A 19,421-nucleotide genomic window follows, 5' to 3' on the forward strand; every position below is an offset into this window, starting at 1 on the left:
GTTTAAGGCATATAACTGATGTGGGAATAATGCTGGAACACCTAAACAAAGTAGATATCAAAAGCACAGTAAAATTTTTAATACGAAATAATAAAAATTGTTGGGGTTTAACGTCCCAAAGCCACAGTATGTTTATGAGGGACACCGTAGTGAAGGGCGCTGGAAATTTTGACCATCTGGTGTTCTTTAACGTGCACCTAAATCTAGGTACACAGGTCTCAAGCATTTGGCCTCCATCGAAATGCAGCCACCACAGCCGATGATGATGGCAAGCTTTGTACAAGGACAGGCAGAGCCCTTGTGGATTGCCCCGAAGGGGCTTTGCTGATGGTCGGGGCCCCTAGTCCAGGGCTCGGCTGGTCCTCAGTGCCTCCCATTGCTCCCCTGCGGCGTTCATGTTCTAGGATGTGCCATGATATGTGGAGTACTGGGTTGGTGTGGACCATGGACCCTGTGTAGGTGTGCCTGTTTGGTGTCTATGCCTCCACCATCGTAAGCTTTTGATGAGGTGTAGGATGACAGGATTCGATACTGCGACCTTCGGGTCAGCAGTCGAGCACCATAACTACTAGACCACTGTGGCGGGTGAAGAATACAAAAATTTAAGCATGCCTCCTATTACAAAAATAATAAGATGGCACTCGGTGAACTTCATCTTGAGAGAAAGAATATTTATGAAGTGTCCATAAATGCTGCTCTCAAAGTGGAACTTAATCATTCTCTATGAAGAACGCCAACATGTCATTGCAAGTATGGCCAGAGTCTGGCATGGCCCACAGTGCAATAGTCGCATGTTGTGGAGCCAAGTTTCTCCCCTACAGTGGCAAACAAGATGGCTGCCCATACCTACTGAAATACCTAATCGAGAGCATGTGGCTCAACTCTGTACCCAGCCTGCTTTCTGCCACCCCGTGCTTGGAGGAACAATCTTAATGTACGGTCTCACGAGCTTATGGCGAGAGCACTTGTCACGGCACCACATGGCAGAAGCAGTGATATGGGGCTGTCGTGCACGTAGTGAGATGTTTGCCAATTGCATGACAGGGCTCGAGAGTGAGCTCACGCTTGCGGCCTCTCTGAGCTATGGTAAAGACTGGCTTGCCCTGCACCAACTTGACCAACCCAGGTCGAGTGTCTTGAAGTACTTCATGCTTAAGGGGAGACGTGGGTCTTAAAAAGTGGTTTTTTAAAAGTTGGGTGAATGGCATGAAATTTAGAACACTTATTCAGCTTTTTCCACAGATTCAGAATATCTAAGCAGATTTTTAATAGCTGCATTAGAACAAAAGATATGCAATTTCTAACACATATTTAAGCATATTTCTTACGGGGATTTTTGACAACTTTGCTTTGTCAAACACAAAAACAAAGTATGTGGCAAGATTGCCAGGAAGCTGGTCTAGCCGGTGATGCCATTTATTTTCTTATACTGTTGTTCACTAAATTATAATTCTCCATAATCAAACATAGTATGCAGCAAAAAAATTTCACTCACATTTACTTCTATTTATTTTGCATTGAAAGTTTGTTGATGGCAATCGGATTTGCATCACCGGCTAGACCAGTTCTCTGGCGGTCTTTCCACATACTTTGTTTCTGTGTTTGACAAAGCAAAGTTGCCAAAAATTCCCGTAAGAAATATGTTTTTAGAGATTGCACATCTTTTGTACTAATGCAGCTACCAAAAATGTAATTAGAGATTTGGAATCTGCAGAAAAAATTGGATAAGTTTGTTAAATGTCATTCAGTTCACCCAGATAATAAAAGAAATAAAAAAAAAGACCCGCGTCTCCCCTTAACAGAAGGTATTGTCTGCGAAGTCTTCTGGCTCATGAGGCTGGCACATGCTGGCAAGGTGTATGGTAGCTTGTGTATTTGGCACTCTTTTGTAGTGTGTACAGGTCATCGAAACCCTTGAAATTGAAAAGTATGCTTTCAAGGCCCTTGCAAGTCCTGGAATTAGTTCTTCTTGAAAACCCTTGAATTTATTGAACCATACTTCATGCAAAAGAGTTTGAATATTACCTGGCTAGCTTTCTGCGGTCAATCAGCATGGGCCTAGCAAAAACCTTGGAAACAATGTCGTATCATTTTACTGTATTCAGAGCGTCATCTGAATGCACCAAAGGCAGCAGGAGCAGCGCGAGTGCCCTTTCCGTATGACCTTCCCGACACTGCGCGCATAAACATAACGTGAACCAAGGTGCAGCCGCTCTGGGACACAGTTCTTTGAGATCAATTTTGACCTGGTGTACGCTGCATCTGCTCTTGAAGCTAGATGTGAGGATCAGAAGCAGAACCACTTATAAAATAACTGTGTTCAAGACATGTTGCATTCGCACCATCAGACATTTTGAAGAGGACCAAGAAGTGTGCAGTTTCAGCAAAATAAATTGGAAGATGAATGTCCCTGTACGTGTTGTGCTGTCATTACATTTTTGATTGTTACTGACACTGTTTTACATTGGGAATATATTTCAAGTGTTGGACATTTCAAGTGTTGGACGCTGGACATGAAGTAAGTTGTTGTGCTCCCATATTCAATGATCCTCAAGAGTCTTGTAATCTTGAGACAGAACTGTCAGAAAACTGGGTTATTATTCTTCTCTCCTGCAATATGATCTGGAGGTGCAAGATGCGGAATAAGTTGCTCTAAATTATGCTACATTTGCTGTAGAAAGAGTTCATTAGCAGCTGAAGGAGATATAAATGCAAAAGCGCCAGCATTACATGCCCCGAGCACGGTTCAGCGATGGTGACTTTGAATAAGAACCATTAAATGAGGCCAACCAGAACTTCGTAGCCACTTCGTTATCCACCACAGCTGCTAACTAAGCATTCTAACAGTGTGATGTAGCTGAGCCGTGGCACAGTGGTTAGGGTGCTCGGCTGCCGACTCTAAAGACGTGGGTTCAATCCCTGCTGCAGCGGCTGCATTTCAGTGGAGGTAGCTGTGTACTGTGCAATTTCAGTGCCTGGTAAAGAGCCCCAGGTGGTCAAAATTATCCAAAGCCCTTCACTATGGCGTTGTGGTAATTTTAGCACGTAAAATGCCAGAAATTGTTGATACGATGGAGCAGGTTGCTTGCACTGCCTGGCACAATTGGTGTGCCCTTACCCAAGTGGCCAGTAATTATGCACCGTTGGTGGTGCCGTCATCGTGCAGGGAACGTTTCAGCAAGTGCAGCGGCAATGCAATGCTGAAACACATACTAGAGTGCAGATGTCATGCAAGCGCTCTGCAGTTGTCGGTTGTCTCGCGAATTGTGGCACTTGTGATTTGTGAAAGTCGGCACCACTTTATATTGCCTGGCATTTGCAACTACAGAACAACTTCGCCAATGTACTTTGACACCATTCGAGTAGACACGAATGCAGCCGGCTTTGTCGTCTGCTGTGGTTCCAGCCATCTTGTGCTGCATGGACCCATGAGAAGGTGCAGGAAATTTGTGACCCAAGCTTGTACGATGCCTGAACATTTTTGGAAAGGAATACCGGGGTGCCAACGCTGAACTCAACATGAATGCCAAGTGCAGTGCCACAGTGAACGGCTTCATAAGTGAAACGAACGCACCTTTTATCTGCCCACTGTGTGCCCCTATCAGCTGTAAATACTTATGCAAGACTATAATGCTTGACTGAAAGGGAAACAGCCCGAGCCTTCTACTTTTCAGTAACGAATAAGAATTTTGTCAATGGATTGCTGCAACTAACCACAATGTCTGGCTCCTCTGATCACCTTAATCTTCTCGCTTATGCTTTTCTCTAGGCTAAGGAAAACTACAGATGCAAGCATTTCTGAAGGTGTGAAAATTTCCATACAACCAACTATCCAAGGAGAAGCACATGTGCATCTATGGATGAATATCGACGCAGCCTCACCGGACATTCACCATTTAATTTACCCATAGGTCGAACTGAGGTTGACCCCAAGAAGCAGAGAACTTGAGAAACTGCCGGCCTACCACATTGTAGTGGTCTTCGTTGTACAGGCATTCATAGCACTGCATATGTGAAGAATTATAATTCATGCATGGCTATAGGTCAGATGTCTCAAACTTGCCTCAGCTAGCAGGCTGCAGTCACGAAATTTAGTCTCTGCAAGGGCAGGCACAGTGAACAAGAATGGGGCGAGGAATTTGAACAAGACGTTGGCCAGCGTTGCTATTTGAAAGAAGTCCTTTCTTGTATCTGATATAAGGGTCATTTCTGAAGGAGATTTGATGTCCAAAATTGAGAAACATACGATACCGCTCTCCAGAATTGCTGAAATCTGGACGCAGATATCTCCCATGGTTATGTTTTCACACCTGGTGACCACACAGGGTGCCTCACAGAAGAATGCTTAGACAGCCACGTGCGCGCCTTTGGCTAGCGGCCTGGCCCACACATGGCCGACTTCTTAAGTATGCCGCCCCTACGAGTGTGAGAGACCCCTGTTATGTGTCATTCGGCTGTAGCCACATTTTGTCCGAGTCAAAAAGGGTGCCCATCTCCAACACCAAGGAGGGATGTCAAGCTTGCGATGCAATATGTTAGATTGCTTATTAAGGTGTTGCTATTGGATGTCCTCGCCATTTAACAGCGAGAGACGAAATCAAACTTTACATAGACATATAACCTTTATTACAGATGGAGAATCTTGAAGGACACAGGAAACTAGTCATCCAGTAGTACATCACAGACTTCGTTGAAGCCAACATGGCCATCTAACAGACAAGTTAAAAGTTTAGTCAGGGAACCAATAATATCAACATAACTAAAAACAAGCTGTGCCCCGTGCATGAAAATATCAAGCGCGTAGTTAAACCACAATGAATGCACACAAGTGCTAAAATTTCCACGTTTCAACAGTCCAGTTTCAATACATCTCGCATATCTTGAACCTTGCTAGCTCCAAGTTTGCACAACAGCTAGAAGATGCTACACATGGAAGTATGCATAAAGTAAAATCATGAACGTATGTGTGCACAAAATATTTCTGTAAGTACTACATTGAAATGTGACTTATAGTAAATTATCAATGATCATTAGATGCTACAAGAACAAGTGTTTAAAGTACTTGCACCTTTGGATGGCACAGAATACCAGCACTGTTCGTTATCCTAAAAGGACAACACTAGCCGAAGTAGTGGCAGCACCAGAAGCGTGCATCATGACGGTGCAATGTGTAGCAATAAACATGCAGTGCACTGATGTGAGGTATCCATCGGCAGCTAGGAGATAAGTACTCAACTACAGAGATTCTCCTATGGTACCACAGGCACTGCATGCCTTAGGCAACAGCGCCTCAAACTGTGCTGCTTTAAATGAACTTCAAAACAAATCTCACACCAGCTACAAAAGAAAGAAAAAAAGACATCTCCCTCAGAAAGCAAGATTGCCCACCAGATTCACATTTACAAGCTTGTCATATCAAGCCTTGCTCGAGACACTGCAGGGCCTTGGGACGGCTCAGCCATAACATTCTAGCATTGCACAATTCTTATGTAACTTACTAGCAGGCACACACTGCCCCTAAGAATGCACGCAGTGCCACACGAAATGTCTTCACAACATTTCTGCCAGCAATAAAACAAAGAAAGTAATGTCACAGTTGCACAGTTGGGCCGATGGCAGAAGTCCATAGCCCCAAAATCTTGCAGCACTGGTCCGTTTCAGGGGGATCCTTCCAGGCACGCACCGAGGCTGCATGGAATCGCACTGGCACAACCGAGCATCTCAAGGCACTGCACTGCAGGCGGCTCCTATTGAGAGCCAAAGAAGGGACACCAGTATACTCCAGTCCCAGGAAACGCAGAGAGCAAACGCCTGTCTGGTGCTTTGGAGGTTGGCCGTGTTGTGAACATCATTAGCCGCACCACAGGATAACTAACGAACCAACTAATGTTGCAAGGCAGTCCCAAGGACTGCAACCTTATAAACATTTACACTAACTCATCAAGAAAACCACCTATCGTGAGCACCTTTAGAAGGGCCAACCACAGTTCTGACGATTTCGTGAGCCGAGTGCCTGCTTGAGTGTGCTACGCTCTGGCGACCAGTAGGCACCGCTGTGCCCAGTAGAGCAGCAACATCAAGGGTTTGCTTCGTCCGTACTGGAAGGTGGCCGAGATGAACCCGGTGGCCGCTCTTCTTGAATCAGCCCGCTGAGGTCGTCCTGCGCATCGGTGTCCCTGATGCAGCCCTGCCTTATCAGGAAGGGGCGGATTATGACATTGTTGTAGAGGAACATGCCCAGGATGAGCACCATGAAGCCCACTATCTGTGTCCAGTTGAAGCTCTGCCAACGCACGGCCAGCGAAAACAGCCAGATGACCAGAGTTCGCACACTGTCCAGGACCATGCGAGTGGTCGCACTCAGCTCCTTCGTCACGCTGATGCCAGCAAAGTTGAAAAACGCAATGCTCAGCACCGTGCCTGCGTAGAGAAGAAACCCTGCACTCAATGACACTGTTAATGGAAACCACAGCAATATAGAATTTTACAAGCCAAAACAATATAGCAGTGCACTGCAGATTGGTTTTGACCACCTGGTATTCTAACCCTTTACTGCACAATTTTTTGTTTCGTCATAATTTTATTTGTGGAGTTGCATAGAAGCATAACAGTAGCTGTACTACCATTAAAAATAAATTTTACAGTTTGTATAAGCAGAAAAAAAGTATGTTGCAAATTTGCAACGAGCAGGTAAAGAACAAGTTGAAGGGGAAAGATACTCTGAGCGATTCGAACTCAAATATTTATTTGCACATGACAATGAGTGGGTGCACTCATGTTGTAGTGTGGCACAAAAAAAAAGCAATTGTCCTTGCTTGTTGAACAAAGCTCGTTACCACACTTCTAGCAGTACGTCATGGAGATTTCCATGCAGCCAGGAAACTTGCAGTGCCTTTCCACATCAGGTTGAACATTTGAAGGAGAGAGAGTAAAACATCTTTATTATTAGTATTGGAATTGAGCAAGGAGCATGGGAGGAACCCCTAGTCCGGGGTCTCCAAGATGATTTCGGCAATGTGTCGAGCCCGTTTTATTATGGCTCGGGGGACCTTGGGAGCAGGAAACGAATCGCAACAAAGAGAATGAAATTTGCCGCAAAATAGAGCTAAATGCAGCCGCATAGTTTTAGAGCAGGCAGAACTACTTCTTTTACGCATTCCGGGCTCTGTCAAGGAACGAAGAGGAAGATGATCGCGAGGGCAGAGCGAAACGTGTAATAATACACCACCACACTGTTTTAGTGGTATGGCCCAAACATAGAAGCAGAGACACCAGGGACAAAGCAATGCGAATACACCGAACTCCTATGAGAAAATTTGGACATACGACCAAAAACCATGCTGCACACATGTTGAATCGGAATGGATACACACTCGCTGTCATCGTCATTGCCAGAAGTCTTCACTACCAGAAGGAATTACTCTGTCATAGCAGCATTTCAGAGGAGACCAAACCCCATGCGCAACATAGCAACGTTCCTTCGCCAGGAACAAACTATTACGAGATGAATGTTTTTTGGAATCTACACAATCAAGAGGGTGTGTAGCAGAGCTCAAGAAATTTTTCCGTCCATTATCGCGTTAGGCAATGCACTTAAAACTTACCTGGCATGTGCAACGTCTGCCATGGATTTTTTCAGAATAGTTGCAGCCATTAGAGTGAAATCAAACGCTGTGCAAATTGGAACGGATGCATACTTTTATAAATCAGCGTGGAAAACGACAAAACACACTTGAGTAGATGGGACACGAACTATGTCTAAGTGAAATTTGCCAATAAAAACACTTAAAATGCACTCGAGGGGAAAAAAAGTATGAAACGAAAGCTAGAGACTTCTGCAAAGGATGCATGTCACCTACCATTATAACAAGGGCTACATCATAATCCTGGTTCATAAAATGTTGCCTTACAGCAGTACAATTATGTTAAATTAAATAAGAGTGAACATTTTCCCACAACTTTCCATATGTCAATTTCAGAGCTCCATAGGCCTCGTTCTAAGGCATGCAGATCAATAAAATTGGCCTTGTCAAATTCCTCGAGTTGCACGGGAAACTGGAAATGTCCAGGCAGCACATACCGTATCTTTTTTTAACGTTTTCACAAAGCTGAAGAATGAAGATCTGTAAAACTTGACAGGATAGCTACGTGGGCTAGTTGGTATTGCATTAAGATATAAAACTTCGAGCAAAGAGGGGAAAGATTTGAGCCAGGTATGATACGGAATAATACAGGTCATATTGGAATTCAGCACATAAAAAGAGAAGCTTAAGTGTTTGGAACATCACAGCTAAAATAATAAACAAAATACATTGGTAGCAACTCACATTGGAATGAAATTGAATGAAGACAGTGTTGCATATTTTTAGCCAGAAATGTTGGCTGCTGTGCCATATTTTTGTTTTGTTTTTACTTTCATAGGTTTTATAATATGCTTGTTCCATGTGTTGCTTTATTTCTTCTGCTTTTATTGTTTATTTTGGCCAGAAATCTGACAGAATGAAGGCAGAAGACACCACAATGACACTGTCTGTGAAATCTGTGTTGTGCAAGAAACAAACAGTTGTCTTTATTGTTTCTACCTGGTCCCATTACTGTACAATGCAAAATTGCATCAAAAGTGGCAGCTCGAGAAACGTGCCAAGTACCCCAAACCACTGACCGTAAGAAGAAAAGCACCGACATTTAAAAATTGGGCGACTTACCGACGACACCCAAAGTGACGTGCCAGCTGTTTTTGATTTGAATGAAGCCATCGATGGCATCCTCCAGCTGACCACCAGGGTTCTGGAAGATCGTGTTGCCTGCTGGGATGAAGTACATTGGCACCAGCAAGAGGCCCAGCACCACAAAGCCAAAAAAGCCTGCAGAAAGAAAGTGCACAAGCGATGATGCAGTACGGCTAAAGTGAAAACATGGGCACTCACACTGTGGTAAGCAAGAGCCGGACTTGTTTCAAGTCATTGCAGTCAAGGCACTGCTGAAGTTGATCAGGCTCAAGAATTGGATGAATTTTATGCAAAAGCAACTGGAACTAACTGGGGGTGTTTCCAAAAATGAAACTTTCTTCAGTGAGAACACTGCTGCAACGCTACTCGCAGCCACTCACCACACCGCTACAACTTTCTAAATTTACGTGGGTACTCTCAGTCTGCCATGAAGCTGACTGACAAGACTTCCACTGAAACAGTGCATAACAGAGACCGAAATTAACAACACTGCACGAGGTCCTGCACGATTCTTCTTACAATGTGTGCATGATATCCAAAACTCAAAACATAGCTAACATGAAGAAAAGTGCCATAATTGAGGTTGTCGACTTGCTTTCAGATTGAAGCTTGTTCTTTTTTGAGACATGTTTTTGCTGCTGTGTGTTTGTCGGACTGAGTGGAGAGAAAGCAGTTCAGTTGTATCACTCTGGGCAAGGTTTTGATGGCAAGCTGTGGCAACAGGGTGGGCTGCTTCACTTCCACTTGGAGATGCTCTCAGCGTTACGCGTGGCAATGACCACTGTTCAAGCTAGCTTTTTTCTATTGAAACTAGACCTATTATTTGAACATCTTTGCAGCATCTTCCATGTAAAAAAAAAAGGCGCAGCAATGAATCCAATAGCAACAAATTGTAATGCTATACAAAGTAAGGCTAGCAGCTGACTTTTTTGGATCTGATCTTGCACAACTCTTTAAAATGCTGCTGTAAGGGAATATGGCTGCTTCACGTAGCCAAGTGGTTTTCGTGCTATTGGTCATCTAAATGTGAAGTAAGCGAGCGGTTTGCTGATGTCTGCCGAGATGGCGCACACGCCAACGCTGGCAACGACCGCACCCTTATGATGAAAATTTGCAGATGCTGCCCTGTGCAGGCCTCACACAGGGGTGTGACGTTATCGAATGTGCCCTCCGTACTACGGAAATGGCCAGCTCGTTTTATCTGCTTCAGTTGTGTTAGTCTTCAGTGCTCACGCACTTTTACTCACGCTTAGAACATAAGACGCGTGGGGCAATGTTATAGATTTCGACTTTATGCGGATAATGACGGCGACGGGGAAAAACCCGTAGAGAGTGTCCATATAATTGCTTTCTCAATAAGAAGAATCCATTGGCAACTGCACTTAGCATAAATGGTTCAACTTCAACACAACAAAATTTCGATAGGACATAGTAAACTGCTTACATTATGTCGAGCTTTTAACTGTATTGGCAAAAAAGAATTCAGAACCTGGGGGTTTGATTCGTTAGGTACCACCACATGAGACCAACAAACAATGAATACAGGAAAATGGGAGAAACCACTGCTACATTTGACTCTAATGTAGAAATTAAGTTCATAAAAATGCAACTTGTTGCAAGTGGGAGGCAAATGAACATGTTCTGCATTATGTTTAGCTCTGCCGGTGATGTACCATGGCAACCGTTCTCCCATGAAGCATCTTGCTATTTGTGCATGCATAGTAGATTGGACCTGCGAGTGCTGCCCACTGCAACTTGCATCTGTAGCACAAGGAACATACATTCAAACCAGGACATCAAGGAGTATGTGAACTAAGCAGCCTTAGCATTCATTCCTGTTGCATGTCGATTCAGGATCCCTTCAGGAAACTTGAAGACACTTGCCTTCCCAGCCGACAGCCTGAAGTGGTGCCACCTTGTACTTGGTGACAAATTTTTCCTCGATCACCATTTGAGAAGCAGTGATCACCTGAGCCAGCACTATGAGCAGGTCACCTGAAAGACGGTCACAGGGTGTCATTGTGTCACAGATGCAGACATTTCTTCAAAACTGCAGTTGTATCTCATTTTTCAGTTGAACGTTTTCATTGTACTACTTCATTTCATGGCCCCCTTAACTATGCTCTCAACAGAGCCTGTAAGGTATGCTACATAAATAAATACTAAATGGATGCTGTCTGGCTCTAAAGAGTGTGCTTATGAGCACGAGGACATGCAAACGGAAGTTTTCAACATGGTATCCTGAATCTAATTGACCTTCGGTATGTCGTGAATATCTACTACATAAATACATACTTTTAATGACCGAGGTTTAAAGTTCTTACAACACTAATTCCTAGTCAGGGCTTAAAAGTCAAGCCCAGCCTCACTTTGCCTGGTGATCAGTACATGCACACATATAAATACCCTCTCACAAACACAAGTACACCTGGCAGCAAAAGTTTACAGGACGTGAGCTCCATAGCAAATGTGAATTTCTGCTCTGTTAGCGCATGACACTTCTAGTCGAGATCACAAGAACTGCTACATTTAATTGGAACACTTACATTTAAATGTTCCCAGACAAAGTGGGAATATAGCTAACTCGAGTAAACTTTAGCTGCAGGGTCTGCAACCAGTGTGGGTTGATGGACATGCAGACAGCAATACATGGTATGAGCTTGGTGTACCCACCGGTGATGATGCTGTTGGGGCCCTTGGTTGCATGGCTGTCGGGAAAGAGGATGTCGGACAGGCCAACCACAACCAGGCCACACATGACTGCGAGGATGCCAATCCACTCGTATGATCTCAGCCGACGCCCAAGGAATGCCACTGACAGCAGCCCCGTGAAGATGATCACAGCACCTGCAGACAGCCAATGGTCGTGCTAATTGGCCACTGCAAGAACTTTTACACACACAAAAGCACAGGAGTGGCTGTTTTGAACACAGCCCAGTGGAAATATGAAGAACTAGTTACGCCGCATTGTTAGTGCTGCCAAACACAGGCTGCTGTCTTGATATTGCTCGTGATTGTGCCTGTATCATTATGCAACTTCTGTCGCTTTCTGGTGACATAGAATCAAACCCCGGCCCCAACACCCGCTCCAATTCGCTGCGGGCCCCCCAATGATATTATGGCAGTTCTGGAGGAGATCAAGTCAGGTCAGGTGTCTCTTCTAAACAAAATGAAGTTGATTCGAACCTAACTTCCACAAAGTGACAAGGCATTTGACGACATAAGAAATCACCTGGCCGAAATTGAAGACTGTTTCCTCTGTGACTGCCCGAAACATCAAAATCAATGATGTTGCAACTGTCGTAGACAAAAATACAAAAGCCATAGCCGACATGTCATCCATCCAGACTAAATGATTCAGAAGCCTGAGCTCACCATTCGAACCTTGTATTTTTTGGCATTGCTGACCGCGAACACAAAATATGGCAGCAATCTGAAGAAAAAGTCATTGAAGTTTGCTCTACTAAGTTGAACATCAGTGTAGGTTCTACAGATATCGAGCGGGCTCGCCGAATCGGCAGGTACAACGTTTCTAGAAATAGACCAATTATCGTCAAACTATCTCACTTCAAGATGAAACAACAGATTCTTTCAAACACTAAACAACTCAAAGGCTCAAACTTAAGCGTTTCTGAGGATTACTCGCCCAGAGCCAGACTTCGCGTAAACAATAGCATTTGGAAAATCCCAGCAAAAGCCGTTTCAGCTAAGCTACGACAAACGCACCCTTGACAACAAGACTTACAAGTACGATGATGATATGCACAGTGTTATATCAACTTCATAGCTGCCTTCTATCACATCTGCAAAACCGAACGTATGCTCTTTGTCATTTCTTTACACTAACATAAGAAGCATGTTGTCGAAGTGCGATGAACTGCATAGCCTTCTTGCGAGCACAGACTGCAAACTTGTACTAACACATAAACATGGCTCAATTCAACCAAGACACAGAGCTCAGTCCGATCTTTCCCGATTTCAACATATTTAGGCGTGACTGTGAGGGCAAGCAAGGTGGTGGCATTCCAATAGCCTTCCATCAAAGCCTGTGCTGTCAAATCATCAGTATCACTTCATCCGTCAAGATTTTGTTTGTCTTTTGCAACAATGGCTACCCTCAAGCCCTTATCGGTGTATGCTATCGGCCACCTGATGCAGATGCTTCTTTCCCCATTCATTTTCACGAAGCATTGCAAACAATCACATCACTCTGTCCTGCGCCATTGCTCCTTTTTGGGGACTTCAACTTCCCCTATATAACTTGGTCTAGCCTGCACTGACACTAGCAAAGAATAACCCTGAAAGTACAGTTCTTAACTTTTGGATTAACACAACTTGTATCGCTACCAACACGAAAAAAGGGGCAATGGTCGAACATACTCTACCTCATTTAATTGTCTCATCCTTACAGTGTATCTCCCATAACACATTTTCCAAGATTAAGTGATCATTCTGTATTGCATGCTGAACTCGCTTGTCACCTTCCATGAGCAAATAAATTACAAAGAAAATGCTTTACGATAAAGGCGATTATGATAGCATTAACGCCGCGCTGACCAACTTCTACAACCAGTATATAACAAGAATTTCCAAAGCGCACTGTTGAAACAAACCGGATGTTTTTTAAAAAGAAACTACTACAACTCGCAGAAACATTCATCCCAACCATTACTATAACAGAACGCCCTTCATCCCCGTGGTTCAACAGCACACTAAAATGCCTAAACAACAAAAAGCATTTCGTTCATCCAAATGCTCATTTCATTCAGCCAAACGCTCAAATAGTGCTTCTGCCGGAGAAAAATATAAAATAGCAAAAGAGGAGTATAATTCATTGGCCGCAAGTGCTAAACGCTCGTTTTATTTCGAAACACTGCCTCCCACATTGTGAAATAACGCGAAGCAATTTTGGAAATATATTGACCCAAAGCCACGCAAACCATTATCACTAGTTCATGATGATAATAAGCCTATCCCAGACCATAACGTAGCTCATGTACTCAACACTTTTTCTAGCGTGTTCACTTCTGAGCCTTGTACTAATCTTCCTGAGTGTCCCTACATAGACCACCCACCAATGTCAGATATAATGTTTGAAGTAAACTACCACTCACATGAAATCATTCTTCGTTCACACAGCAAAGGACTGGAATAGTCTTCCTGCTGACGTGGCGCACCACTCCAGCCATGCATCTTTCAAGGCATCCATCAAAACCATCATCGACTAGTTATGCCCACCCCTCATGTAGTACCCCTCACGGGGCAATTGAGGTACTAATAAATAAATAAATAAAAAAACTTGGTCCTATCACAGCAGAACATCTTGTGCTTCACATTTCACAATCATCACACTGCTACTGCACAGTAGCTTGCGCGTTTTTTCCCATAAGAATATGCAATTAAAACACTAATAATTGGCCTGCCTCTACTAGCACAGATTTATCTTTTTCTCACCGGCTGCAATGAAGAGGACCCATTGCTCAACAAGCTGGTTGAGGTCTACTGTTGCAATTAAATTGTGATCTTGTAAATGGGCACACTCGTGGACAGGATGACCACCCTTCTTGACCAGGAAAAGTGCTAATTCATGTCAATTAGCTCTCATTAGCATACGAAAAGAACAAAAAAAACAAAGACTCAGACAACCTCTCTTTACAAATGCCTTGTGCTGATGTAGGTAAAGTACCTTGAACCTACTACAGTAGAATCTCGGTGATACAAGTCTCAAAGGGAGCCAAAAAATTTTGTCACCAAAAAAACCAGCAAAATCCATCTTTCAAGCAACGATATATGCACAACACATTTATTTCCGTCGATAGAACTCATGTATGTCTTTCTGGGACACATGCGAATAGAGCAATAAGGGACAGCCGTCAACACGGGAATCAAACTTTCGTTTGAGGCCAATTGAAAACCTAGTGCCAAAGTCTGCTCCATCAGAGTCATAAGTGAACGACAAAACTCTGAAATGCTCCGTGCCTTTTTACACTTTAATTGTCTTTACTCTACCACTGCGTCAGCCGCGTAGTCACTATCGATGATCGTGTTAATAGCGACCGCGGTTTCGTGCACAGTGGTTGTGACAAACAGTACTTTTGTTTTCAATCCGTGTGTGCTGGGCAGAGATACTCTGAGTAGTATTCCGGAATACAGATATCGAAATACATTAAAATACAGATACTGAGATACATTTGCCTTTACTGTAACGGGATATTTCAGAAATACTTTTGCAATAAGAGGAAAAAAGTATTCCGGAATACAGATACTGGAATACTTTTTTATTTCAGGGATGCTCATACTCCGCAAAGACATTTATAACTGCAACATAATGTTGTAAATAAAGTTGCAGCGCATTGAAACTTTCAGTTTATTTATTTATTACAGTACCCTCAGTGCCATTAAGATATTACTAAGATACCATACTAAGATATTACAGATGGGGAGTGGGGGGGTTACAAAGTACACAATTAGCAATAATGACATAATTACATGTATCAATTGCAATAAAAAAATCACAGCATATCCACGGGGTGAATGATGATGAGTGGGGCGAAGCTCCGGAGGGAATCATCGGTAAACCGTGAAACTCTTCCGTGAAATTCGCCCAGTGCATCATATAAAGAGTGTGAAACACCGTGTATAATATAAACATCAAACTTTTATTGTACTGTTGGTTTACTTGGTCCCTTCATTATCACCGCTTTGTGATCGGTGAAATGCAGGGAAAGTGTCTGCTCCCAAGCGAAAGAGAAAGCGCGCCAAGAGCGAGCGCCTTGTCTGCATCCATCCGGCAACTCCGAGCGAAAGAGAAAGTGCGCCAAGAGTGAGCACCTTTTACGATCGCAGGCATCCAATGACATGCGCCATTCACATTATACAAGCGCCATCATCTAGTGAGCAATTCATTAAACTAGAGCTCTAAGAATTACATGAAACGCCATCTAGTGAGCAATTCATTAAACTAGAGCTGGCTGCATACATACTACTACTACAGAGGAGGGAACGACCCACAGTCTAAGGAGCTTCGCCCCTAAAAGTACATTATTTCAGAGGAACAGTAACAAGCATTGGACACCGAAATCGACATACCTGGTGACAACAAAATGGGCTATGCTAGAAATAGCATAGTTTATAAGCAAATCACTCAAATCACTAATGAACACCAGTGAACTGAGCAAAACGTATACATTTATTTTGCACATAAGATCTGCTTTGCTGAGAAGGTTGCTGTGTGAGCTTCTCAAATAGGATGTCTTCTAGACAGCGTCAGTTTGGCCTCAACAAAAGACTCGCGAAAGAGAAAAAGTCTCTCTACCACTGCAGACGAGCACAAATTCGTGTTATAGTGAATAAATACAGCCTCCATAGCCAGATAGCCCTGCAGCTTGGCGATATCTCTTCTCGGGTCATCTAGGTACCGAAATACTGCCCTGATCATGTGGGTTGTTCTGACCATTCAGAAGCAGAAGTTGGTCCCCATCTTCGGAATCCTCAGCCGTCTGGCCCGGTCAGCGCCGGGTCAGACGGCTGGGGATTCCGCTGCCCAGGGGCGTAGCCAGAAGTTTTTTTTGTTTTTGTGTGTGTGTTGGGGGGGGGAGTGGGGTTCAGCCATACCTTATGTATGCTCGTGTGTGTGTGTGTATGTGTGCATATATATACGCAAGCAAAATTGAAAATTTTTGAGGGGGAGTTGAACCCCCCCAACCCCTGGCTACACCCCTGCCGCTGCCCATATAGGCCGGTCATAATTACCTATGCGCAATGGAGCCCAACATGTCAAAACTGCACAATTCAGAGATTGGCTTCCTAAAATCACGTTCTTGGGAGTGAGAGGGTTTAAGCCCTCCCAAGTCACTCCTGCCAGCTCTCTAAACAGATGTGGAAACAGGGACAGCTGCTCAGAGCAGCCCATCAGAAAACTACAGCAAGCACTCATCGCCTGGGCCGAAAGGGTGACTCTTCAATAAAGCTGTCACCAACCAGCACCCATTTCAGCAAGCTGCAAGAGGCGAAGTTGGCTCCGGCAGCGGGGGAGCCAGGTATCCCAAAAGACCGTTTCAGGCTTGCAATCAATTAGGAATGCACCCTGACATACTGCTGGAGAGGTGGCTGAAAGCACGACAAAGATAGCCATCTTCTAGTCACTTCCGCCGCAACTATGGGAACTGCTTTTAGAAGTGCCGCTGCTTTGAGAACTGAACGCACGCGAAGCATTACAAAGCCTCTGTTCCAAGGCGGTATCTGTGCGGGGGTGACGAAGTAATGGCTTGCCACCCGAAAAAAATTAGGAGTGCTGCACTGGCCTTGAGAGACTGACTTTCGTCGGCAGAGGCGACAACGCTGCCTCCATGATTCTGGCATCTGCAGTGTCGCGCACTTTACCACATGGGCCATTCTATGCTTGAGGGGAAACCATTGCCGCCCTTTCTGTCGCTGACCGGCAGCGCGCGTTAGCTTGTCTTCGCACTAAAACAAAAACCTGTCATTCCCCCCTTGAAAACACGCAACTCATTTCCGACAAAAAAAAAAAAAAATGTAACGAGATACCCGTATCGTGTATAGTATCGTGATACAAACGATACATCGTAAAAGTATTTCATTACTGAGATACAAATACATTTTTCAAATGTATCTCGATACAGAAACACAGATACTCAAAATTATCTCTGAAATACTATCGCGATACTTTTGTGTCGCGATACTGCCCAGCCTTGTTGCTATCTACGATCGCGTCTGCCGCGGTTTTGTCCGCAGCGGTTGCAACAAGCAGCATTGCTACGACTCTGAGTGTCGGATGCGCATGTATTTTCGGAGTTTCGTTGTCGCGACACATGATAGCGGCCGTCCAGAGTAGTTGTGGCAACCACAGTTCCGACTATGTGTGTGCGCTGGTCGCATGTGTACTTCCTAAGCTTCCGGAGCTCGCTGCTCTCTGCTGTCGCTCAACGGTTTTGGCACCAAAGTTCATATCACCCGTCGCAACGCGAAGAAGTGTTCGCAACATCCGAATTTTGGCCCACTTGACAATAGAATTCAGCCGGGAAACCCGGCTGATACCGAAATTCGTATCAGCCGGGTTCATATCATTGAGATTCTACTGTAGTTACAAACAGGATGCGCAAAGTCCTATATCTTTCCAGCATTGCCATTTTCTTGCTCATGAAAGCGTTCTTTTTGGTAAATGTGGCACTATCTTTGATTTTCTTTTCCATGCCAGTCAGTTATAGTCTTTTTTTTTACACAAAATGAGTGCAACAATCAAAGGGCTAAATGTAATGCACATGACTAACACACCCTCCCCCTTATCACAAAAGATTATGACAAGAATGGAGAGCTTGTGTCGAATACAATGAAGCACTTATCTTACATCCATAGGCTCCTTCAGATAAGCACGACAGGAGTGACCCACTTGGGGCTTACACTTTTTTTTGGGCGCCGAGACTGAGCTTGGGTTAGAACATTCTCGGCATTCTGGGACTTGGACAATGCTCAGTGACAATAGGCTAAACAAGCTTGGCCTAGAATGCTTCAACATTAAAAAGAAACGTACTCCATTGCTGGCCTCATTTATTAACATGATAGCATTAAGGAACCTGGCAAGAAATCCCGATGGATGCAAAAAATTAAAATAATGGCCGGAGTCAAACTGAGGAATTCAGCGTGGCAGTCAGAGTATCCTACCACAGAGTTATGCCAGTGCATGACCCCACACAGCCATGTTAAGCGAATTGCACCAGGTGTCACACCATGTGATTTGCAACACAAGTGGGTGGTTGAGAGCTGCCCATCCATTAGAAAGGGCTCGGGCATAATTAGCATGAATGAAATGGGTGCACCTTACAGACGCGTAGCAGGCACCTCGCAACTGTACTTGCACTAGCTGCCCTAGGAGTGTTTGTGCACACAGCAGCACAGTTGAGGTTGGCAAGCAATGAGAAGGCGATGCAGCCCAGTTCACCACCACATTGCACTCTCACTGCTCCACCTCTTCATTCCGTGCAACAAATCTTCAGCTGCCTTTCCAAACAAATTTATGTGGCATGGCCAACATATACGTACGTACAAATAATACCCGTGGGTATGTGACAGTCATTTATGCCTAGCTTAAAAGGGTTTGCCCTCAAGCTGGCTGGTAGGAACACAGCTAAAATTGCACAGACACCAGGACAATCACTAACTGCGAAGTGAGGGTTCAAGGGCTGGTGGCATGTAAAAAATGTATGTGGCTTAAGGAGAACTTTAGGCCACCTCCATATTAGAATTGTCCAATTAGCGCTGACTGGTCCGGCTTGTCTCGATAAATTACCGTGCTCTGCCTGCGCAAGGGTGACGAGGCGAACTCACCTCGCAACATCTGGAAGCTGGAAGCATAGGTCAGGTTGAGCCCAATGTACATGATGGAGGTGCCGACCAGATCACACATGGCTGGAGGGAGGAAGATGAGCGGGTTGAAGTCTCGGCTGCCACTCACACTGGGAGGCAGCTCAACAGCCTCGCCTGCCTTGGCCTTGCGCGTGTAGTAGAAGAAGACCACGCGAAAGGCCAACAGGCACGACATTTCCCCCAAGAACATGCCGACCGCCTGCACCGTGAAATACCACACTTAACATTGCAGAGAAATTAGATCGCTACCCAACACAGTAGACGCCACTCCCGTTCCATGTTTACTGCCGGTTACTGTTATGACAATGC

The 19,421-nt window shown here is 44.4% G+C and overlaps 1 protein-coding gene across 1 annotated transcript in view; it reads right to left on the bottom strand.

Moving 5' to 3' along the window:
* Positions 1-4,609: 4,609 nt before the first annotated feature.
* Positions 4,610-19,421, bottom strand: part of LOC119390934 (solute carrier family 35 member F6) — a 29,046-nt gene continuing 14,234 nt past the window's right edge. Inside the window, exons 3-7 of the mRNA XM_037658650.2 lie at positions 19,074-19,311; positions 11,403-11,576; positions 10,614-10,724; positions 8,706-8,864; positions 4,610-6,420 (exon numbers count right to left, since the gene is read on the bottom strand). Of these exons, the coding sequence (XP_037514578.1) occupies positions 6,077-6,420; positions 8,706-8,864; positions 10,614-10,724; positions 11,403-11,576; positions 19,074-19,311 (1,026 nt within the window). The 3' untranslated portion in view covers positions 4,610-6,076. The remainder of the gene's footprint in view (positions 6,421-8,705; positions 8,865-10,613; positions 10,725-11,402; positions 11,577-19,073; positions 19,312-19,421) is intronic.

This window comes from Rhipicephalus sanguineus, chromosome 4 (assembly GCF_013339695.2).
Source record: "Rhipicephalus sanguineus isolate Rsan-2018 chromosome 4, BIME_Rsan_1.4, whole genome shotgun sequence".
NCBI lineage: Eukaryota > Metazoa > Arthropoda > Arachnida > Ixodida > Ixodidae > Rhipicephalus > Rhipicephalus sanguineus.